The 25,479-nt window shown below is 39.3% G+C and overlaps 1 protein-coding gene across 1 annotated transcript in view; it reads left to right on the top strand.

Annotated features, from left to right (window-relative positions):
* The window catches only part of FBXL13 (F-box and leucine rich repeat protein 13), a 191,738-nt gene that overhangs the window by 108,264 nt on the left and 57,995 nt on the right, over positions 1-25,479 (top strand). The window contains 4 exon segments of the mRNA XM_060108846.1: positions 23,578-23,676; positions 24,671-24,788; positions 24,879-24,914; positions 24,917-25,040. Coding sequence (XP_059964829.1) covers positions 23,578-23,676; positions 24,671-24,788; positions 24,879-24,914; positions 24,917-25,040 — 377 coding nt within the window.

Genomic DNA, 25,479 nt, shown 5'->3' with positions numbered 1-25,479 from the left:
TCAGTGGTTAAGAATCCTCCTGCCATTGCAGGGGACACGGGTTCAAGCCCTTGTCCGGGAAGATCCCAGATGCTGCGGAGCAACTAAGCCCGTGCGCCACAACTACTGAGCCTGCGCTCTAGACCCCACGAGCCACAACTACTGAGCCCACGTGCTACAACTACTGAAGCCTGCGTGCCTAGAGCCCCTGCTCTGCAACAAGAGAAGCCACTGCAATGAGAAGCCTGCGCACCACAATGAAGAGTGGCCCCTGCTCGCCCCAACTAGAGAAAGCCCGTATGCAACAAAGTCCCAACACAGCCAAAAATAAATAAATAAATTAATTAATTAATTTAAAAAAAAAACAAGAGAAAAAAATTTTAATTACCTGAAAATTCATCACCAGAAATAATAAACACTACTAGAATTCAGGGTCTTTATTCTATGCCTGTCTAGACTTTTAAAAAACTGAAATGGATTATATAGTACACATATCTTTCATTTAATGTTTTATAAAGTGAATATCTCTTTATTCCATTAAATATTTTTCCTGTAACTTACTTTTTTTTTGCGGTACGCAGGCCTCTCACTGTTGTGGCCTCTCCCGTTGCAGAGCACAGGCTCTGGATGCGCAGGCCCAGCAGCCATGGCTCACGGGCCCAGCCGCTCTGCGGCATGTGGGATCTTCCCAGACTGGGGCACGAACCCGTGTCCCCTGCATCGGCAGGCGGACTCTCAACCACTGCGCCACCAGGGAAGCCCCCTGTAACTTACTTTTAATAGCTATATAGTATTTCATTGTATCAAAATACCAATATGTATTTAACTATTCATTATTGGCCTACAATTCTTTTTTTTTGGCCTACCATTTTTTTTGCTATCATAAATAACCTGTGAGGAAAATTACTGTAGCCATATCTTTGCATATGTCTATGCAATTTTTTGGTACAAATTTTTAGAAGTGAAATGGTCAGAGGATATAGTTATTTTTAAGGCCATCCATACCCTACAAAGATTGTCAGTTTACACTTACAATAAATGTAAAATAGTTTGTTCTCTTCATAAATATATTATATATAAAAAAATTTTGCCAATTTGACATTGAATATGATATTTTATATTTTCAATTTGTATTTCTTTGATTACCAGGCAAAGTTAAACCATACACAGGCATTTAATAAATATCTGTTGAATGACAGCATTCTTATCCCAACAGGGCGCCAATGTTAAAATATTTTTCAAATTAATTAAAAAATCTCTTTCAGGGCTTCCCTGGTGGCGCAGTGGTTGAGAGTCCGCCTGCCGATGCAGGGGGCGCGGGTTCGTGCCCCGGTCCGGGAGGATCCCACGTGCCGCGGAGCGGCTGGGCCCGTGAGCCATGGCCGCTGAGCCCTGCGCTCCGCGGCGGGAGAGGTCGCAGCAGTGAGAGGCCCGCGTACCGCAAAAAAAAAAAAAAAAAAAAAAAATCTCTTTCAAACTGGGGAATATTGGAGATAATGTAAGTTAAGTGCCTGACACAGTTGGTGATAAAAAAAGAAAACCTATTAGTATATTTCTCTAAAAAAATTTCTTCAGAGCCTGAGTGCAACATTTTCATTATAGTAGTTTCAGAAGAAAAAAAAAATCTACATTCATTTAACAAAATGATTCTGGCTGAATCTGTTGAACAAATTTAATTTGTTTGCTTTTATATTTGCTACTTACTCAAAGTTATAAAATCTAACCTTATGCCATAAAATAATTTTTTAAAAACCATGTTTAAATACAATTTGGAAAGACTCTGGAGACAAAATGGTTTTGTCACGTAAAGAAGGTACTCTTTCCTGTGCTCCTTTGTCATCTATAATCTGGGAGACATTTGGCGACAGTGAATGGATCCATCTTTTTCTATGCTCTAAGGAATGATGTGTGACCTAACTCATGGTAGACATTTGTCAGATATTTGTTGAATCTTTGGATTAATGTTTAGTTAAGTGAGTGAAACTAATGAACCACTGTATGAGATGTTGGTAGTTTTCCTTTGCATCTCATACTCTGCTTCAAGGGACCACTCCTCTCCCTTCCCTTGTGGTTCTGGGGAGCTGTCAGTCGTGGCACCTTGAAAGCAACACACTACAGTAATTGGAAGCATTGGTTCTGGGGCACCTGCATTTTAATCTTGAGTTTGCTATTTACTAGGTATGGGACAGGGGCAGGTTACTTAAGCTTTCTGTATACCTCACTTTCCTTATCTATGAAATGGGGAAAATACTAGTAACTTCCTAAGTGTGTTGTGTGAATGAAATTATTTGATACATAAAAGAGTCTTAGAATGATGGCTTCATATAGCAAATGCTTAGCCACCATTAGCTATTATTATTAGATTACTATTAGTATTTTTCCAATGGCCGCTATCATTTGGCCCAGGCCTAGACATTCCTAAATTCCATGTGCAGTGGCTATGATTTTTCCAGGAAGAGCATGACCTTAGCAGAACTATTCAGAACTCTTTTAGGTGCTCAACATTGGGAAAAATAAATTCAGTTTTTTCTGAGGTTCCAGGGCCTGGAATGTGTACGTCTAGGCTGGTTTGTGGTTCTCTTGCTCAGGAACATGGAGGAAATTTGTCTGCAATGGGAAAGAATAAAATCATCACAAAGAGGCTGACCTTCAAGAGGGAGAGATGCTGTGTTGGAGAAGGAGAGATGGTATATGTTTGCTTGGCTGGACTTTCAGTTAGAGATACCACTAATTCCCTTTTTACCTACGCTAGTTTATGTTGGGTCATTGTGACTCAAGGAAGCTGACTGGTGCAACTGTTGAGGATGTGATTCTTATTTAGCTTTTAGTTGGGGTACTCAATACTTTGATGGAAAGCCTTTCTCAAGGAAAAAACTAAGGCCCAAGAGAGGAAGTTTGTGAAGGTTTCTCATAGCTCTTCACATGCTTGTATTCTCTACCATGTACCTGAATTTGTTGCTTTGAGCATGCCTGTGACTGACCACAAAGCAATCCTTAACACCCAAGAAACCGAATTAAATCTGCTTCCTGTTTTGCTGGCACTGACAGCTGGGACATACTGAGCAAAGGCATTCCCTAATGACTTTTTTGAGGGTAAGTATAATATACAGAAAAGTGCACAAAGTGCTATATACATGTCCTTTGGTGAACACAGAATGTATTTCTGTTGAGTATACACATAGGAATCAAATGGGCTGGGTGTGAAGTACGTGTATGTTTGGCTTTTGTTGATATCATCATTAGTTTCCTAAACTGGCTGTGTCAATCCTAATGATTATGATTTAGAAAACTCATGTGGATGTGATTTCTGCAGGAAAGCTAATGCTGTGGCTCCACAGACTTACTCCCTATATTTACCCACATAATTTATTTTCATAGCAACACTATTATTAAAGTGCAGTACAGGAGAGGTAGGAGAACAACATTCAAACCTAGAGTGGGCTTCTATGCTGATGAGTACTCTTCCCTTCTCAGAAATGAGCAGTAAGTATTTAAGTCACCTTATATACACTTCCATAGCAAGCTGGTTTCATTAAACTTCCCTCTTTTCAACTATTTTAATCAAACATTTAGAATCCATCACTGGTGACTACTTTCAATAAAAGAAAATAAGAAGAGAGGTTTAAAAATATTGTGTGTTCTCTGCAGTATTTTTCAGGAGAGGAAAAGTACTCAAGGGAAGAAACATAACCAGGGATTTCTGTTTTATTTCATACTAGATTTATTTTATTTTCCTTATTTTGGAACTCAGGTACCAGTAACAGATTTAATCACACTCCTCAATTCATGGCACACTTTCATCATCAGTCCATGCAAGGCTGATCTCTTGTTTTATTTATTCCCTTTTATCTACATTTCCCACTCATGTCCCCTTTCCCTACACAAGCAAACCCTCTAATTTGTTTTATGTGGTTCCATATATGAATATATTCTTAAAACTTTCATTTGAAAAGATACTTGTACCCCAATGATCATAGCGGCACTATTTAATAGTCAAGACACAGAAGCAACCCAAGTGCCCATCAACAGATGAGATATACATATATATATATATATATATACACATATATACACATATATATATCACATTTTCTTAAGCCAATCATCTGTTGTGTGTGTGTATATATATATTTACACACATATATATCACACACACACATATATATACACACACATACACAATGGAATATTACTCAGCCATAAAAAAGGAAATATTGTCATTTGCAGCAATGTGGATGGACCTAGAGAATATTATGCTTAGTGAAATAAGTCAGACAGTGAAAAACAAGTCTATATGATATGACATATGATATGAATCTAAAAAATAATACGAACAAATGTATATACAAAAGAGAAACAGAGTCACAGACATAGAAAACTAATTTATGGTTACAAAAGGGGAACGGGAGGGGGAGGGACAAATTAGGAGTATGGGATTAACAGATACAAACTACTATACATAAAATAGATAAGCAACAAGGATTTACTGTATAGCACAGGGAATTATACCCAATATCTTATAATAACCTATAATGGAATATAATCTGCAAAAAAACTGAGTCACTACGCTGTACATCTGAAACTAACACAATATTGTAATTCAACCATACTTCAATTCAAAAAATGAGAAAAACATAAAAGTCTTTCTCTAGCAACAAAAAGGAATATATTAATATATATATCAATGTATTCTTGCATTCTTTTTTTTTTTTTTTTTTTTTTGCGGTATGCGGGCCTCTCACTGTTGTGGCCCCTCCCGTTGCGGAGCACAGGCTCCGGACGCGCAGGCTCAGCGGCCATGGCTCACGGGCCCAGCCGCTCCGCGGCATATGGGATCCTCCCAGACCGGGGCACGAACCCGTATCCCCTGCATCGGCAGGCGGACTCTCAACCACTTGCGCCACCAGGGAGGCCCCTTGCATTCTTATATTGTGGTTCTGTGTGTGGGTTTTAATCCTCATAAACGATATTGTGCTATAGCTCTGGCTCTTTCTCTTATTTCTGACAATGTTTCTAAAGGTGCCTCAGTCACCTCTTCTCTCGAACCCCTTAATCTCTTAATCATAGAGAGCCCCAAGGTTCAGTTCTTGGTCTCCTTTTCTTCTCATCACGCACTTGGTGATGTTACCTAGATCATGGCTTTAAATATCACCTACAACAACAAACACTCATATAAAAAAAAAGAATCACGTGGGCTTTCCTGGTGGCGCAGTGGTTGAGAGTCCGCCTGCCGATGCAGGGGACGCGGGTTCGTGCCCCGGTCCGGGAGGATCCCGCATGCCGCGGAGCGGCTGGGCCCGTGAGCCATGGCCACTGGGCCTGCGAGTCCGGGGCCTGTGCTCCGCGGCGGGAGAGGCCTGCGTACCGCAAAAAAAAAAAGAATCACGCAACAAACAAAAGTTTCTAGGTATGAGACACAACAATAGAAACTGGAAAAATGGTAAGATATGTTCCCTAATCTAAAGAAGATCAAAATATAGTGGAGGAGACAGACAGGCATAAAAATTATTTTACAATGTGGTAAGAGAGGAAGTATAAATGTGGTTAAAAGCACAGACTAAAACACCAAACAGACCCAGTTTGAAATCTTAGCTTTACCTATCACTTCTAGCTGTGTATTCTTAGGTCAAATAACCTCTCTAAGGCTCAGTTTCCACATATGCTAAAGGGGATAATCATAGTACCTACCTGATGGGGTTCTAGCCATAAGTAAATAAGATAATGCATGTGAACCACTTAGTAGAGTGTCTGGAACAACTATTTTAAGTGCGATACCAGATGTACATCTGTACATGAGGGTAAGGAGCCTTAAAGAGGGAATAACAAACATCCTGAGTGGTCTGGAGGTTATTTGTTGAGTGGAACCTTGAGACATGAATAGGAATTCATCATTAAGAACAGGAGGGAAAAGAAAACAACATAGGAGCAAGGTGTACTCTGTAAAGAGAAAGGCAGTAGTTAGTGTGCATGTGGGAAAATAACAGGAATGGTTGAAAAAAAATACGTGGGAGCTGGCTCACGAAGGGACTTGTATTTCCTGCTGCATAAGCAGCTTGAGTTTTGTCCTGTAGATAATGGGAAGCCACTGAAAGATTCTTAAGCACAGAAGTAAGGTCGGGTATCATGTCAAGATACAGCTGAGCAAAACCTACAATATTTAGTAAGGTATGGGCAGTTTCATAGTTACAATGATCAAACACAAAGACCTTAGAGACCAGCAGTCCAATGCCAATTTTATATGACAAAGTGGGGTTTAAAAAATAAATTTGATTAGAAATGGAAAAAGCTAAAGGCAATTTTAAAGTCAACAAAAAATGAGAATTATTTGAATTATAATTGAGATCACTGCTCATTCTCAGATCATGTGATTTGAGACTCAGGTAGTACAGGAAATTATGACCCAGTTTCCATCCTTTGTCTCTTCTGATCCAACAAAACATATCTTGTCATTAAGACAAGATATCTAAATCTGCCTTCTACACAGGGCGTCTATGAAGCCTGGAAACATAAGTAACATTTTACTTTTTTACAGATTGAAGATGTCTTTGACAATATTACGCATATTCACCTATGTCTGGGTAAAGAGACACTTTCTAAACCTCTTTAGTTTTATTTTAACAATAAACTTTCATTAAGTAATTTTTTTTAATTACAAAAATAAGGAGGAAAAAATGCGGTAATCTAAAGTGGCAGGGCCACACACTCCCTTCAAGTACTGGGCACTCGCTCGCCTTCACAAGGAGGTCAGTGAGCTCCTTCTCACTACTGTACACCGCTCCGGAGGCCTTTCCTTCTTGCCACAAGACATCTACAGAGAAAGGGAAGACCACTGGATCAGTAAGCAGGAGACTTTGGGAAGACAGGTTCTAATAAAGAAGAAATAGGAAGAAACTCCTCTGCGTACAAAAGAAAAAAAAAAAGTTGGAGTGGAAACCCAAAGGCGTTCTTACATTAAATCAAGAAAAAGAACTCCAATAAAGAGTTATCACAGCAAAATAGAGATGGAAGACCAACAATTACCATCAACAACAGTGTGAAAAAGGTATTAACAGCATGTAGGTACAATAGAGATAGTCCAGTAATAATGTCCTCATTCTCAACTGCCTTCCAGCAGCAGAACAATTTTCCTTTATCTATACTCATTTTCTGTTCTCTGTAGGGCTCAGGTTGACCTTTTTTGGCAGTGGCTTCCTTCTTTTCTGCCTTCCTAGCCAGTCAAAGGAGGTGTGTGAACTGCTATGAGCAGAGTTAGCAGAAAAGAGTAAGGCAAAGGTGTGGAATTTCAGTATACTATCACCAGAGCTGAAGCCAGGGAACTGAATCCCTGACTAGACAAACCGTGGTGAGAGATGAACCATCAGCCTCCTGTCCTCAGGGACCCCTCCTTCAGACAAGCCCGGAAACCCATACAGAATTAGCCACCTGCTTCCAGCAACCTCTGCTGCAGCACTCAGCATCAGGAACACAGCCATCACTGGGAGAAGGCTCAGAGGACAGGTTCCTGACCAGAATGTAAGGTCCGACTTTCCACTTCCTGTCTGAGATGCTCCCCCAGAGACACTCTACAATACCAACGAATCTGTTCATGTGGGTGTCTTGGGTCCTTTTATGACAACAAGGCTGTGCCCTATTGAAAGTGGGTAGTGAGAATTACAGAAGCACCCTAGCTGAAAACTGTTGCCATGGGCTCTACAAAGCCAAGATCTGCAGTTCCAATGAGGGCAGAAGACTGAGCAGTGAATATCCAGGCAAACCCCTCATTCTCACGTGATCTGTCAGCTCTGGCTTGTGGTCAGTTTGACTTTCCCTCTTTCTTTAGAGGACACTGGTCTGTGCCATGCATGTCTTCAGACCAGAGGTCACTAGCGTTTCAAAAGTAGGATATACGGTTTTATTTCCTGTTCTTTAACTGGGGCTACAGAGTATGGCAATGGACAGCGACTTAAAAATGGAAGGGAAGGAAATATGGTGCAGCCAACCAGCCCTCATAATCATAGAAATCTTTAATATACAGGCCTCAGAGAATGCTAATCCTTGCTTTACATCATATATAAATCCTGGACTGTATCTAGTTTTGTACCATCTGATGTCAAAAATTCAACACATGTCAATTAGAAATTTTTAAATGTAGTATGGTATCCTGGACTAGATCCTAGAACAGGAAAAAAGACATTATAGAAAAACTGGTGAAACAGGAATAGAATTTGTAGTTTAGTTAATAGCACTGTAACAATGTTAATTTTTTAGTTTTGACAAATGTACCACGGTTATTTTAGATGTTAACATCAGGAGAAGCTGGGTAAGAGGTATGTGGGAAATCTCTGTATTATCTTTGCAAATTTTCTATAAATCTAAAATTATGCCGAAAAAACCCAACAACAAACACTCATATATGTATATATATTAAAATATATATAATGTATATATAAAATCATTACATATGTATATGCATAACACACACACACAAATATATGCTCACATACGTATATACACATACATATATATGTAATGTATGCACATAGGAGTACGTTTATATATGCATATATACATGTGCATGTATATGTGTTTATAGGAGTATATATGTATATAGGAGTACTTATATATGTTATATATAGAGAGAAGTAATATATGTATATATGCATGTACATATATATACATATACACATATTATGTATACATACACAGACACATATATATGATAGATAATATATATCTTCAACCCAGAGTTCTCTCTCGAATTTTAGACTCATATCTTTTAAAAAATTTATTCATTTATTTTATTTATTTTTGGCTGCATCGGGTCTTAGTTGCAGCACGAGGGCTCTAGTTGAGGCACGCAAGCTCAGCAGTTGTGGCACGTGGGCTTAGTTGCCCCGCGGCACATGGGAATCTAACTTCCCTGACCAGGGATCAAACCTGCGTCCCCTGAATTGCAAGGTGGATTCTTTACCATTGGACCACGAACGAAGTCCCTAGACTCTTAAATCTTAAAAAAAAATAAAAAATCCCTGCTCGAAAATGTAACTCCTTGCTCCACCTTCGGCCTTTCCTATCTCAGTTAATGACAGCTCCATGTTTACAGCTGCTTAGGCCAAAAGTCTTGGAGTCATCTGTTACAGACTGAATTGTATCCGCTCCAAATTAATATGTTGAATTCCTAACCCCTGGTATCTTAGAATGTGACCTTGTTTGGAAATAAGGTCATTACAGATGTAATCAGTTAAGATGAGATCATTAGGGTGGGCCCTAATCCAATGTGACTGATGTCCTTATACAAAGGGGAAATTTGGACACGGACACATGCATACTGGAGAGCGCCATGTAAACAGGAAGATAGCCATCTACAAACCAATGAGAGAGGCCTGAACCATATCCTTCCCTCACATTGAAGGAACCAACCCTGCTAACACTGTGATCTTGGACCTTTTGGCCTCCAGAACTGTTAGACAACAAAATTCTGTTGTTTAAGCCACCAGTTTGTGGTACTTAGTTACAGCAGACCTAGCCAACTATTACAATATTCTTGACTTTTTCTCTCACACTCCACATGCACTCTGTCAGGAAGTCCAGTTGACTATCACTTCAGAATCTCTCCAGGATCTGACCACTCCTCACCATTTTCACAGTTACTACCCAGGTCCAGGTCACCATCATCTCTTGCCCGGATTATTGTGATAGCTTCCTAACTGGTCTCTGTGCTTTCACTTCAACCTCTAAGTTTCCTCTCAACACAGTAGCATCTAGAATGGTCTTTTGAAAACCCAAGTCAATGTTCTGCCTCAGTTCAAATACCTGGCAAGTCTTCCTATTTACTCAATAAAACAAAAGCCTTGGAAGGACCTTCAGGATCCCATATAATCTGCCTCCTTCCCTCATTGTCTCTCTGACATCACTTCCTACTACTCTTCCTCTTGCCAACTCTGCTCCAGCCACACTGGCTTCCTTGATGTTCTTTCAACACACAAGCTCTTGCCTTCGGGTTTTTTGCACTGGCTGTTTTCCTTGCCGGGAACACTCTTTCTGCAGCTACCTGTATGGCTTTCTCACTTCCTTTAAGTCTTTCTCACATATCCCCAAATGAATGAATAAGTGGATAAAAATACATCAGCTAAAATGCTCCAAAGAGATCCATATTAGTTCCATGTTCATATCAGAGCTCTCTAACATATGGTCTTGTTTCTTTCAAAATCTCAAAGAAGAAAATACGGGTAGGATTAAGAGTTTTAATGGAAAGGATAAGTCTATCTTACACGTACATGAGAAAGTGCCAATTAGGAGGGCAGTGATTCCTGGTTATGCTTTTCCTTTACCCTCTGCTCTGTTTGTGTGTAACTCCAAGGGTTCTCATGTTGATATTGCCTTTGGGTAGCCACTTTTCCTACAGATGCATGTATCTCCAATTGTGTTTAGCAGTGGGTTATACCATTATGTAGGAAGCTAGGCATGGAATAATCACAGCTATGCTGGGAAGGAAGGCTAGGCTGAAGCCAATCTCTGGTTGAAACCCAAATGCCCAGAAACCAGTAACTCTGAACATGAAGTGGGAAAAGGAGCCAGATGAAGAGTGGGGAGTTTGGGCCAAGGTACAGATTTACACGTTCAGATTTAAGATTTCAGTTAAACCAGAGAGCAAGAGAGCTTACAACAGTTTCTGCCTCTCCGTTCCCGTGCTCTTCATTTCCAGCCTAAGTACTTCCACTAGGTTCACTTTTTGCCCTCTGACTAAACACCGGCATACTGTCCCTTTCTTCCATTCACCAGGTTAACTTTCACATACCCTGTGAGGCTCTCCTCAGTCACAACCTTCTCTAGGAACCCCTCGCTGACCCCTCCTTTCCCCTAACCCAAGCTGGGTTAAGATCCCTTCATTCCACCTCCACTAAGCATTCTCTATGTATTTAATGGTCTGCTTATTTGTCTGCTCTCCGCCCCACTGTGAGCTCCTTGATGGTCAGGATGGTGCCTTATTTACCTGTATCTGTATCCTCAGTGCATAATAAATACCTGGCACATAGTAGGACTTTGATCAATGTTTCATGAATGAATGAATGAAACTGCAGCCAATTTCAGGGTATGGCTAGCCAGGTTCTTCAGGTGGACGCTCAGGAGGCTTGTTAGGTATCTGAGAAGCTGGCAACTTGCTACAGCAAGGTCTGATGATCTTTTCTTGGTAAGAGTTGGGTCTGACATTTCTTTCGATTTACAGGGAGAAAAGAGCCTAGGAAACTACAAAATACTAAAGTGAAAGTATGTTTTCATCAATTATTTTTCAGTTACTACACAAGTCAACAGCAATGAAAAGGGACAGCATCCCAGAAATGTTCAAATGATTGGAACACTCAATATAGTAATAATGGTTTATCAGTAGTTCCTGTACTATTAAATCTCTCTGGGACCCATGAATCTTAAAGGTACACTGTGTAAACTGCAAACTGGAAGATTCTAAGGACATTTCAGTTCTCTCTAGGCTACATAAATTCCAACCTCCCCTTTCAGAGAGGCAAAGATCATGGAAGGTCTTACTTATTCACCCCTGGGGTTTGGGGTGGAGGTGGGAGAAAGCCACGGAGGCACATCCAGGGATGAATGTATTAGCCAAATGGAACAGAGACTGCATAAGCAGAGCAATCTCTCTCACCCTCTCTCTCATACAGCAGAAAGCAGTGGGATGGTGAAAGGAGCCCCAAACTGAAGTTAAGAGACCCGGGATCTAGTCCTTGCTATACCACTAAGCACGTGTGCAACGCTGGACATTTACTTGCTTTTTCTGCTTCAGTTCTCTCTTCTGTAGAATGGCTAGGTTAGCTAGATGATCTCTGAGATATTTTTCAGCTTTAGTATTTTGTGTTTCTGTATGATGGCTAACCAAGATAACTAAAGAAGGAGTAAGACTGGGGGAAAAGAATAATGAATGTTAGTTTGGAAGAGCTGAATTTGAGGTTCCTGTGATATACCTGGTTGTCAATGACAAGAACTAATTGAAAGTGGAAGTCTGGTCCTTGGAGCGGAGCTGGGAGTGGAGGTACAGATCCCGTACTTTATCAGCAGGAGGTAAACGGAACAATAAGAGTTATGTGACCAGCTAAACCAGTTGTGAACGAACAGGTTCTGTACCAAAATAAATTGGTAACAGCCAAATTCAAAATTATCATTCAGTTAATAGTTATTCGATTACATTTTCCCTTATTCTATATTTTAATGGATGGTAATAATAACTGCTACCATTTGTTGGGTATTGGCTATGAGCTAGGTGTTGAAGAAAGTGTTTTACATGTATTATCTCATTTAATATTTATAAATAACTACATGAGGTCAGTATCACTATTCCCATTTTTGAGATGTGGAAACTGAACACTGGTCAGTTGGTAAACATCTAACAACTGGATAGGAACATGCAAATCCCGGAGTTACAGTGGTTGTTGACTTCCATGGTGTAAAAACTCTCACCATGGCCTATTTCAAGCTAACAACAAGAGGTCACTGAACAGAGAGATAGGAAGAAATGTGCCTTATGTAATACGGTCACCATACAGATATAATAAACATACATATCTTCAAGAGCATAGATAATGGTAACATGTGGTAAAATAATTAGAAGGTCATGAGTTTGGGTATTCACTACACTTGTTAATATAGTTTATTTAAGTTTATATGATTTAATCTTTTAACTACCTGTGTTTAACAACTGGCTTCCATAGCTCCTAACATTTTAACAATCTGCTCTTGCAAGCTAGTATAAGCTGGCTCCACACACCACTGAAAATGATGCTAAGACAGAGGAAGTAACTTGCCTAAGGTCACATAGAAAATGTCGGGGTCAAGATTAGAACCTTGATCCACCTAATTCTGAAGACCAGGCTCTTAACCACTAGACTATCATCTGTAAAACTATAAAGTGCTATATACTGTGTATGGTAAAAAATTATTGCTGCATTTCGTATCTGAAAAAAATGTTATGTGGTCTTAAGTGTCATCAATAAGGAGGGGTTCTAGTGGAAAAGCAGCCACGAATCAGAAAAGTCACAGAGCAATGTCTGCTTTTCTGGGTCAGTTCTTGTGCCTGAGTTTCCCTTTATTAAAGGAATGCTTTGTGTCCTTTTTGAATCGCACTTCAACCCGTGTTGGGAAAAAAAAAAATAGAAGAAGTTATTAACATCTTTTTACGTTTCTTGTAGACAGGACTCATGGAAGTTTAAATGGTTGTTATTATTAGTTTGACTATAACTTTATACTAGCCATACTGAAAATAAAATATAAAGAAATATAACAAACACCCATCGTTTAGCATCCATAGATTAAGGCAATCTCTTTGTAGCCAAAATGTATAAGGATGTTTATTACATTAAGTAGTAAAAAATAAAACATCTGGAAACAATTTTTAGATCTTGAAGAATCAGAAGACAAAATGATGAGTCTCAGGGCACTAAGATCATACTTACCCCTCTGGAGAAAAGGTTTGAAAAAAATTTTAATGCTTTCTGAAAAAACATACTTATTTTAGTTTCTCCTCTGTCCCTATCATAGGAAATGACTTACACACAGAATTTCATGAACTGATCATAAAACTCTACTTAGGTCTCTGGACCTGGTTGAAGCCTGTAGTTAGGATTGTAGCTGTAAAGCCACCATCTAGCTCAATAAATCTAGACAAACCAAGTCGCTCTATGGATCATTGTGTTGTAAAAATAAAGTATTCTAGTTGTGATTCTCTTGGTTAAAAAAGAGATAGGGACTTCCCTGGTGGTCTAGTGGTTAATACTTCCCCTTCCAGTGTAGGGGGTGAGGATTTGATCCCTGGTCGGGTAGCTAAGATCCCACATGCCTCACAGCCAAAAAAACCGAAACATAAAAAACAGAAGCAATATTGTAACAAATTCAATAAAGACTTTAAAAATGGTCCACATAAAAAAAAATCTTAAAAAAAAAAGGAGATAAAGCTCTGTTATAATACAGGGGAAGCTATAAGTAATTTGGCCAGTGGGTGAGGAAGAGAACAACATAGTATACTCTAGACAAGAATGGTAAAGTTTAGGAAGGGTCAGCCTGCTTCTGCAGATCGCAGCTCTGAGTCATTGTGCGGTGAGTACATGCAGAGTTGGCACGCATGTTTGCCTTCCTGGCATCTGCAGGCTTTAATAATCTTGTGTTCTAGTTCCTTACTCACATTGGAAAATGAAAGTTCTTTTTCATGTTTGGCTGTTCAGTGTTTTGGGGTTCTTTTATTTTTTTTTATTTTTATTTTTTTTGCGGTACACAGGCCTCTCACTGTTGTGGCCTCTCCCGTTGCGGAGCACAGGCTCCGGACGCGCAGGCTCAGCGGCCGTGGCTCAAGGGCCCAGCCGCTCCGCGGCATGTGGGATCTTCCCGGACCGGGGCACGAACCCGTGTCCCCTGCAACGGCAGGCGGACTCTCAACCACTGCGCCACCAGGGAAACCCTGTTCAGTGTTTTTAGATATATATGGCAATCTTTAACAAATGACCGTATTGACTATGCCCCACCCCCCCACACACTTTGGAACTACAAATCTACATTCTACAAACAACTTGTTTGACAACTACTTGGTCTACTAACAAGCGGTTGTTGCATCATACTTTGCGCTAAGCACGGTGCTGTGCTGTAAAGGACATGAGGGATAAGATGCTGTTTAGATATTAGACATGTGCATATAAGGCAGAAGATGCAAAATGCAAAGTGAGGGTTCTGGTCGTTGGTGCTCTGAGATGTAAGAGAAGGAGACAGCTCTATCTGAAGCTTCTTTCAGGGCTACCTGGGAGAAGTGCATTAGTGAACATAGAGGAGGGGGTGGCCATGAAGAATATACAGACTGGGAAGTACAGCATCATCCAAAGAGAGAGATTGGCAGGGATAATAATTAGACCTCTCTTCCTGTCACCACAGAGGACACAATATTTGAAAGCCTGTCAAGCCCTGTTAACACAGATCCTGGGAAGTGCTGCTATTGAAGCTTGTGGCACATTTGAATGCAATAAAACATAATATTCCATAATGTTTTGGGAAAAATCTTTGTCTTTCTCTCCAACAATTCATTCTACTTGCTAAGCCAGGCTTCTCTGAGGTCACCAAGAAGTCATGAAGGATATATGGATATGACTAAAGTCATCACATTACACATTAGTCACTGGTTGCAGTGCTGGTTAGAATGAGAGAAACAGCTGGAAATGGTACAGGAACACAATGTGGGCCATGTCTACCTAAGATGGATATTTCTAGCTGTCATAGAGGGTCTGGCCCTATATATACCTCTTTTCTGTGCTGTTGAGCTAACTGATTCAAAGACACTGTTGTTAAGAAGTGGGAAGTGGGAGCTTGGTAAGATGCCATCCTCACTGATGTAAGTCTCTTCCTTCATTTTACCACTTTGGAGTGGCTAGGAGGGATCTGAGCTAGACCCTGATGCACAGCACTTTCGCCTTCATTTTGTATGGTTCACTGATAGCTCATTTCCCACACAGACAGCTCTGTCCTGTTGTGCTGATGGGTTGAGACACACGAGGCAGATGGAGAGAATTTCCCTGTGATCACCAAGGTTTCTCCCCCATTAGCAGCAGTAGCAGTCTGCTGGGACTTGAGACTGGAACACCGCTGGTGTGGCCAACTTCCCAAGTTCCTAAATCAATGGGAACTTAAAACAGAAGATAGCAGAGTGGCAGGGCTCCAGTTGGTGCCCAAACTGAAGCCCAAATCACCTCAAAATGAAACAACAAGAGATTAGATCCCAAGTTTTGTAAGAATCCTATACAGAAAATGCACAGATATCAGATGTGGTGAAACCCGTTATTTTAACGTGGTAAAATAGTTTGCTTTTTCCTCCTAGAGAGGAATCTTTAATTTCAGGCTTATATCACCACTCTTTCAGTGAAGAGAAAGGACAACTAATAGTTGGTTACCCCAAAGGATTCTGGCAGGAATACTTGAGTCATGAAATATTATTAGCCAAGCAACTCTTTGGATATTCTAAAATAAACTGTGCAGAGAACTAAGTGTTTCATGCCAGGACAAAACTAAAAAGCTTTTCTCAGAAGTCTCCCTGCCCCCACTTTTCTGTATACAATCTTACTGGTTGATAGCACCCAGTTTTTGGCTGCATTGCAAGGAACCGCTCAGCTGTGGCTGATTACTGCTCTCATTTTTTTCCCCTTGTTCTGGAAATCTTGTCATGAGCATGTTTCCAAGAAAGCAAGACAGAAAAAGGTTTTCACTTGTTTTGGGGAAGCCATTATTGGAGAGGCTAGTGTTAGGGTAATAGACTAGGGCTGAGATAAAGGGGAGGAATTTAGAAATGTTGTGAAAAACAACTGTTTCCATCCCTGGAGTTGTGAGTCACAACGAGAGAAATGGTATCTATCCTTGGCTCTGTCATCGACGGTGTGACTCAGGAACACTTTCATTCATTCAGCACGTACGGAGCACCCACTCTGTGTCTGACACTATGTCCATCACTGGGGACGCACAGTGAGGAACAGATAAGAAACCTGTTCTCAAATCACACAACGTCTCTAAATACCTTTTCTTTATGTTTACAATGTGAGGGATGGACTAGAATGATCTTTCAAGGCCCTGAATCTTTATTTTTCTGTGGGCTCACAATGTGCCCAGAAGAACAGTAACAGGAAAACTGGTTCTCAAAGCACATGCCAGATATTGTGCTAACTAATCACTTTTATATACATTACTCTATTTGTTTTCTCAAGAAACTCCTAACATAAGCATTATTATACCCATTTGATAGATGAGAAAACATCTATAAAGCATCAGAGAGGTTGAGTTACCTTTTGTTGTAAGTGAGAAAGAGGCAGTGCCAGACTCAAACCCAGCTCTGCTGACTCCAAGCCCAGCATTCTTTCCCCCTCCTCTGTTCTCCAGATTTATAATGTTAATTCATCTCCCCTGGACTTTTCTCTGGGAATATTTATGGAAAACTTATTCAAGAATCCATGGCAGTACAATATGAAATACGTAACTTTTGCCTTATGGGTCTTCCATTAGTTTTCCTTCCCTCTTTACCTACTAAGTTTTCTTATTCATCTCAAGGGTGATCTTGCCACTTCATTTAAGCCCAGTGCTTCCACTGCTTTGCCTTTGCTTGTGCTTTACTTTCAGCTTGGAATCATTTTCAATCTTGTCTTCAGCCAAATTCTGTACTCTTTCCCAGACTTTGTCTTACTCCTAAATTTAATTCATTCACCCCCTAATAGTTATCCAACACAGTAAGAAGTTAAAAAAAAGAGTATAAGATCATCTCCTTGGGGGAAATAAGATATGCACAGATTATAGGAAAGTTATAGGCTAAAATACTTATAGACCTGTAAGGGAAAGAGAAGGAAGGTAGCAGAATAGGGCTGGAGTCATTGGAACCTGAGGAATAGTTAAGGCTTGATTAGATGAAAAGAGAAAGAGGCAGGGAAACGTAAGATGGTCAGACAAAGAGCAGAGAGGTCCACTGAGTATTGAAGAAGTTGGATGTCTTTCTGGCTGGAGTGACTAGGTTTGAAGAACTCTGGAAGCTGGAATGGAACATTTGAACTGGATGTTATTGTTGAAGAGTGTTAATCAGAAGGAGTACTGGATTAAGAGTTTGCACATCTGTGTTCTTGCCTGATCAATTTGTAATCTGGAGAAAATTGATCAAGAGACCCGAGTCTCCATTTCCTTATCTCCTGGGGCTACCTCGGTCTATAGAAGTCCAAGCTCCTTACAATAGCCTGTCTCTTTTTCTACTGTTCCCACCTCCAGCCATTTTATAGTATGTCTTTACGTGTGAGGAGTCAGTTATGAGCTAAGCCCTTTCACAACATGGTATAATCACATGTACTCTGTGAGAACGCTCACAGTGCTGAAAAACATGATTTCTCACAAAGGTACACAAGTTAAATAATAAAAATTAAGCTATACAATTTAAATAATGAAATCAGGCTACACAAGTTAAATAATACTCATACATATGCATTAAAAATTGAATTTTTGATCGTGAGTTTGGGATTAGCAGATGCAAACTAGTATATATAGGATGGATAAACAAGGTCCTACTATATAGCACAGGGAACTATTATATTCAATATCTTGTGATAAACCATAATGGAAAAGAATATGAAAAAGAATATATATGTATAACTGAATCACTTTGCTGTACAGCAGAAATTAACACGTTGTAAATTAACTATACTTCAATAAAATATTAAAAAATGGAATTTTTACCCTACCAATTTCATAATTTAAGACACTGAAGTTCCTTAATTAAATATTTAGAATTAAAACTTTAAGGCTAGAGAGTTTCTGTTTTAACTTGAAAATGTGAGGCAACAATAAGGTCTTAGGGCTTTCTTTTCAGTTGTGTATGATTCAGAGAGTTAGTGGTGCAAGATAGGATGAATGGTCTCAAAGATGCTAATCTGGAAAAAAAATGTGGCCAGGCAAGCTCAGATGATCAGCCAGGACAAAGCAGGCAACAGCAAAAAGAGCATCAACCATGAGTCTTAGAAAAGTCAATGTCCAAAGTCTTCAAGGAAGCTGTGATGTTAATTTTAGTGTGTCAACTTGAATGGGCCATGGGGTGCCCAGTGTTTTGGATAAACATTTTTCTAGGTTTGTTTGTGAGGGTGTTTCTGGATGAGATCAATATTTAAGTCAGTAGACTAAGTAAAGCAGATTGCCCTCCCCAGTGTGGGGGTTTCATCCAATCTGTTGAGGGCCTGAATAGAACAAAAAGGCTGAGAAAGAGAAAATACACTCTCTTTGCCTGACTGTCTTCAAGCTAGAACACTGGTCTTTTCCTACCTTCAGACTTGGACTCAGACTGGAACAATACCTTCCGCTCATCTGAGCCTCCAGCTTACCAACTGCAGATCTTGGGACTTCTTAGTCTCTATTGTTGTATGAGCCAATTCCTTATAATAACTATGTATCTACGTATGTATGTATGTATGTTTCTATCTATCTATCTATCCATCCATCCATCCATCCATCTCCTATTGGATCTCTTTCTCTGGGGAACCCTGACTAACACAGTAGCATTAGCATCTGGATCCAAAAGTGAAGGAACAAGGCAGCAGGTTTCCCTCAGAGTCCAGTGGCAAAAGGTCTTTTGTGTCCTTTTAAAGACACATGTACCCCAGTGTTCACTGCAGCACTATTTACAATAGCCAGGTCATGGAAGTAACCTAAATGCCCATCGATAGACAAATGGATAAAGAAGATGTGGTACATATACACAATGGAATATTACTCAGCCATAAAAAGGAATGAAATTGGGTCATTTGTAGAGACGTGGACGGATCTAGAGACTGTAATACAGAGTGAAGTAAGTCAGAAAGAGAAAAACAAATATCATATATTAACATATATATGCGGAACCTAGAAAAATGGTACAGATGAACCAGTTTGCAGGGCAGAAATTGAGACACAGATATAGAGAACAAACGTATGGACACCAAGGGGGGAAAGTGGCGGGGGGATGGTGGTGGTGGTGTGATGAATTGGGAGATTGGGATTGACATATGTATACAATGGATAACTAATAATAACCTGCTGTATAAAAAAATAAATTAAATAAAATTCAAAAAAAAAGAAAGGTCTTTTGTGTCCTTTTAAGCACAGTAATGCAAGCTGATCTTCTTAAGGGGTAGTGTAGTTTAATGAGTACATTGGAACTAGACTGCCTGGATTCTTATCCTGGCTCCACTATTTATGAGCTAGATGACCTTGAACACATTACTTAACTGCTCTGGGCCTCATTTTTCTCATTTGTAAAAAAAAAACCTCCCAATAGGTGGTTGTGAGGATTATACAGACCAGTATATGAAAATTGCCTAAAAGAGTATCTGGTACACAATAAGTGTTACTTAAATGGTAGTTATTATAAACCCTCCTGGACTCACTGAGCTCACCACAGTCTCTCATAGAACATTTTGGATCTTCTGATCAGCAACTTTTTCTTCCAGTCACTGACTAAGGAGTGGGAGGAAGAGGAATTCCACAGAAGTTTTCCTGAGCTTTACCAGGAAGTCTTTGAAGTCATCTAACAAGATACTTTTAGGCCAAGTATCACCCAGTGTCTTGGCTTTTCAATAAGTTAAAAGGACCATGTCCTGGAGCAGAAGTTCTCAGTAGATGCTCACTTTCAGCTTACTTCAGCAGCACTTTCTTTAGGTATGTGAATGCAAGCCTACTCTGTGAAGAAGAGGACTGAATTTCCTTCTTTCCTTTGATATAAATTGCTTTCTGATTAGAGAAGAATTACACACTCATTATATAAAATTTTAAAAATATAAAAGAAAATAAAAATAATCCATACTCCTAGCATCCAAAGATAACAAACAATATTTTGAAATGTGTCTTTCTAGTTTTTTGTCCATTTGTCTGTGACACATACCTTTTTAAATTTTTAAATTTATTTTTATTTATTTTGGCTGCACCATGTGGCATGTAGTTCCCTGACCAGGGATTGAACCCATGCCCCCTGCATTGGAAGTGTGGAGTCTTAACTACTGAACTGCCAGGGAAGTCCCAACACATACTTTTTTAAAACAAGATTAAGATCATAATATATACAACTGCTGTTCCTCGTTCTCACTGTCATGCTATTGTGAAGATGACTCTGTGGGAGAGATCCCCCTGATGTTTGTTTCTGGATAGAGTCTCAGTTTCCCATTACTGAATCAGTACATCATTTCCCATTCATGACCATTTGTTAGGAAATGGAGCCTAAATAACATGTTATTTTAAGGTAATTCATTCATAGGTGAAGATATTTGATCTCTTGATCAGTAATTACTTTGAATACTCTCTACCACTGCTGCTTCCATTAATGTGGATAATGATAGTTGAAAGAAAGAAATCAGTACACAAAGCTATAGTAATCAAAACAGTGTGGTACTGGCATACAGACAGACGTATAGAATTGAGAGTCCAGAAATAAACCTATACTGTTATGGCCAATTGATTTTCAACAGAGGTGCCAAGACCATTTAGTGGGGGAAAAAATATTCTCTTCAACAGCTGGTGCTGGACAACTAGATATATGCATGCAAAAAAAATGAAATTGGGGGCTTCCCTGGTGGCGCAGTGGTTGAGAGTCTGCCTGCCGATGCAGGGGACACGGGTTCGTGCCCCGGTCTGGGAGGATCCCACATGCCGCGGAGCAACTGGGCCCGTGAGCCAAAATTGTTGAGCCTGCGTGTCTGGAGCCTGTGCTCTGCAACAAGAGAAGCTGCAATAGTGAGAGGCCTGTGCGCCGCGATGAAGAGTGGCCCCCGCTCTCCACAACTAGAGAAAGCCCTCGCACAGAAACGAAGACCCAACACAGCCAAAAATAAATAAATAAATAAAGCAAAACTGTCAACAAGTAAAAATAAACACTATTATAAAAAAAAAAAATGAAATTGGATCCCTACCTCACACCATATATAAAGATCAACTGAAAAGGGAACAATGACCTAAATATAAGAGCTAAAATGATAAAAATTACAAGAAAATACTCAGGGTAAATCTACATGACCTTGGATTTGGCAATGGATTATTAGTCATGATATCACAAGCATATGCAACAAACTATAGAAATGATCCCTGAAAGCATAGTCTTGTACCACAATGTTCATTGCAGCTCTATTTACAATAGCCAGGACATGGAAGCAACCTAAGTGTCCATCAACAGATGAATGGATAAAGAAGATGTGGCACATATATAAATGGAATATTACTCAGCCATAAAAAGAAATGAAATTGAGTTATTTGTAGTGAGGTGGATGGACCTAGAGTCTGACATAGAGAGTGAAGTAAGTCAGAAAGAGAAAAACAAATACCATATGCTAACACATATATATGGAATCTAAAAAAAAAAAAAAAAAAAAGGTCATGAAGAACCTAGGGGCAAGATGGGAATAAAGATGCAGACCTGCTAGAGAATGGACTTGAGGACACGGGGAGGGGGAAGGGTAAGTTGGGACAAAGTGAGAGAGTGGTAGTGTATATATGGACATATATATATATATATATATATATATATATATATATATATATATATATATATATATATATACTACCAAATGTAAAATAGATAGCTAGTGGGAAGCAGTCGGATAGCACAGGGAGATCAGCTCAGTGCTTTGTGACCAGCTAGAAGGGTGGGATAAGGAGGGTGGGAGGGAGGGAGACATAACAGGGAAGAGATATGGGGATATATGTATATGTATAACTGATTCACTTCGTTATAAAGCAGAAACTAACACAGCATTATAAAGCAATTATACTCCAATAAAAACGTTAAAAAAATAATAAAATAAATAAATAAATGTTCATTGCTTTAAAAAAAAGCATATGCAACAAAAGAAAAAACAGAGAAATGGACTTCATCAAAATTAAAAACTGTGCATGAAAGGACATTATTAAAAGGTGAAAAAACAACCTGAAGAATGGGGAAAATATTCGTAAGTCATATACCTAAGGGTCTAGAATCCAGAATATATAAGGAACTCTTACAACTCAACAAAATGACAAATGACCCAATTGAAGATTAGTCAAAGGACTTGAGTAGACATTTCCCTAAAGAAGACATTCAAATGACTAATAAGCACATGAAAAGATGTTCAATCTCATTAGGCATTAGGGAGATGCAAATCAAAATCACAATGAGGTACCACCTCAAACTCATTAGGAAATTTTTTGAAAAAGGAAAATATGGAAAAATAAAAAATAAGTTTTGGCAAAGATGTGGAGAAACTGGAACGCTTGTAGATTGCTGATGAGAATGTGAAATAGTACGGCCAGTGTAGAAAATATTTTGGTTGTTCCTTAAAAAGTTAAACATAGAAATGCCATATGATCTGGCAATCTCACTCCTAAGTATATACTGAAAAGAATTTAAAACTGGTACTCAAACAAATAGATGTACACATATGTTTATAGCAGCACTATTCAAAATATACAAAATATCTATCAACAGATGAGTGGATAAACAAAATGTGGTATATCCATAAAATAGAACATTATTCAGCCATAAAAAATGAAAAAAGTACTGATATATACCACATTGTGGATGAACTTCAAAAACATTAAGGCAAGTGAAAGAAACTAGACACAAAAGACCACATACTGTATAATTCCACTTATATGAAATATTTAGAATAGGTAAATCCATAGAGACAGAAAACAGATTAGTGATTGCCAGGGGCTGGGAAAAGGTGAGTATGGGGAGCAACTGCTTAATAGGTAAAAGCTTTCTTTTTAGGGTGATAAAATGTTTTGGAACTATGTAGAAGTTGTGGTTATACAAAATTATGAATGGTTAAATGACCTTTTAAGTGACTGATTTTATGTTATATGAATTTTACCTCAATAAAAAATAGAATAACAAGTTAACTAGACTAACTGTGATGATAATTTCACAAAACATACATATAAAAATTAAAGAAATCAATATTAGATTCTTTGTTTCCTTTTATGTCTGCAATATTTTATGGTTTCAATTTTAAAACACAGTAGCAAAATCATGACATAACTTTGGCTATTACTATCTTAGGGTTTTATTAGAGGTCATACTAATGGGTTCTCCCACATTTTCACCAACTCTGTACAATTCAGATTTCAGTCCAAGGCTTCAGGAACATTGCAAACAGCTGCAGTGGGATTAGGCATCTGACCATCAATGACATGCCAACTCTGATGGACAACTGTGTAAAAGTACGTAGTTGGAAACTATATTTTCTTTTCAGTCTCATTTGGTTGGCACATTTTCTAGCGGCTTGAATTATTGAAAAATATGAATGGGTTTTTCATTTTAGTTTTTTTATATAAGAAAATCATTAGGGGCCTCCCTGGTGGCGCAAGTGGTTGAGAGTCCGCCTGCCGATGCAGGGGATACGGGTTCGTGCCCCGGTCTGGGAGGATCCCATATGCCGCGGAGCGGCTGGGCCCGTGAGCCATGGCCGCTGAGCCTGCGCGTCCGGAGCCTGCGCGTCCGGAGCCTGTGCTCCGCAACGGGGGAGGCCACAACAGTGAGAGGCCCGCATACCGCAAAAAAAAAAAAAAAAAAAAAAAAAAAAAAATCATTAGGAAATTTATACACACACATTTGAACATTTGAATCCTTAAATACCTTGAGAAGCTTCATTTCATAGTTAGGATATTTTTATTTCAATGATATTGTAGCTTAAGCATAAACTTTAAGTCTAATTCTACGTGTCAAGCTTCTAAATGTAGTGATTCTTTTCAGCATTCCATTTTCTCATGTTTTCCCTTACTTTTTTTTTTTTTTTTTTTTTGCGGTATGCGGGCCTCTCACTGTTGTGGCCTCTCCGTTGCGGAGCACAGGCTCCGGACACACAGGCTCAGCGGGCATGGCTCACGGGCCCAGCTGCTCCGTGGCATGTGGGATCTTCCCGGATCGGGGCACGAACCCGTGTCTCCTGCATTGGCAGGCGGACTCTCAACCACTGCGCCACCAGGGAAGCCCTCTCTTACTTTTGTAACATCATTTAGTTGATTCCTATGCATTACTCAAATGAAAGTGTACTAAAATATATTGAAAAAACGTCCCATTTTCTTTGAAATTAGGACAATTTAATAGTTAATGTGTCTGTTTCTGAAAATATTGAGAGGAAAAAAATAACCTCATCACTTTCATAAGCCTTGTTCTCTATACTTTGGTTAAGCTTTTTTTTTTTTTCTTCTAAAGGCTTTAGTTGAAAAATGCCATCAAATTACATCAGTAGTTTTCATTGGTGCACCACATATTTCCAATTGTACTTTCAAAGCTCTTTCTACTTGTGACCTCAGAAAGATCTGATTTGAAGGTCTGTGATGTTAAAAAGTGGTTTAGCATTAATTTTTACTTTTAATCTTGTGGCAATTCAAATACAATACTTCTTTTTTTAAAAAAACAGGAAATAAAAGGATTACCAATGTGTGCTTCAAATTTATAACAACAATTCTCCAAATATCAGTCACATTTACATGGTGGACTGCAAGGGAATAACAGATGGTAGCCTCAAGTCCCTCTCAGCTTTGAAGCAGCTTACTGTGTTGAATCTGTCAAATTGTGTAAGGTAATGAGTCATTCAGTCAAGAAACACTGATTATCTAGAATGTTTCAGACTTCCTCAAGATGCTCATTGGTTAGGAGAGTAAACATGAAAGTCAGGAGTCCAAGTGGAGGTAAATGCAGAGTTCTGCGGTAAAACAAAGGAGGGGCACCCAACCCAGACTACTTATGTAGGGGCAGGGGGAGATTGTCAGGGAATGCTCAGGATATGTGGAATCACAGGCCCTTGTAAGATTAAATGAATTTGCTGGAACACTCATGGGCTACCTTTCCTAGTGAAGGTTCTCACAGCTAGTTCAGTTAATAGGTCTTTTTCCCAAATGGACTTTCCAACTTGCTTATGAAGGACCAATCTTACTGAAGTGTTTCCTCTTGGGTACTAGTTATATTTCTCCTCTGTGTGGGTTTGCTCACAGATGGACAGATGGCAAGTTCTTACTGAA

The sequence above is a fragment of the Mesoplodon densirostris genome, chromosome 9 (assembly GCF_025265405.1).
Source record: "Mesoplodon densirostris isolate mMesDen1 chromosome 9, mMesDen1 primary haplotype, whole genome shotgun sequence".
Classification (NCBI taxonomy): Eukaryota; Metazoa; Chordata; class Mammalia; order Artiodactyla; family Ziphiidae; genus Mesoplodon; species Mesoplodon densirostris.
This window is presented reverse-complemented; position numbering and strand designations above follow the sequence as displayed.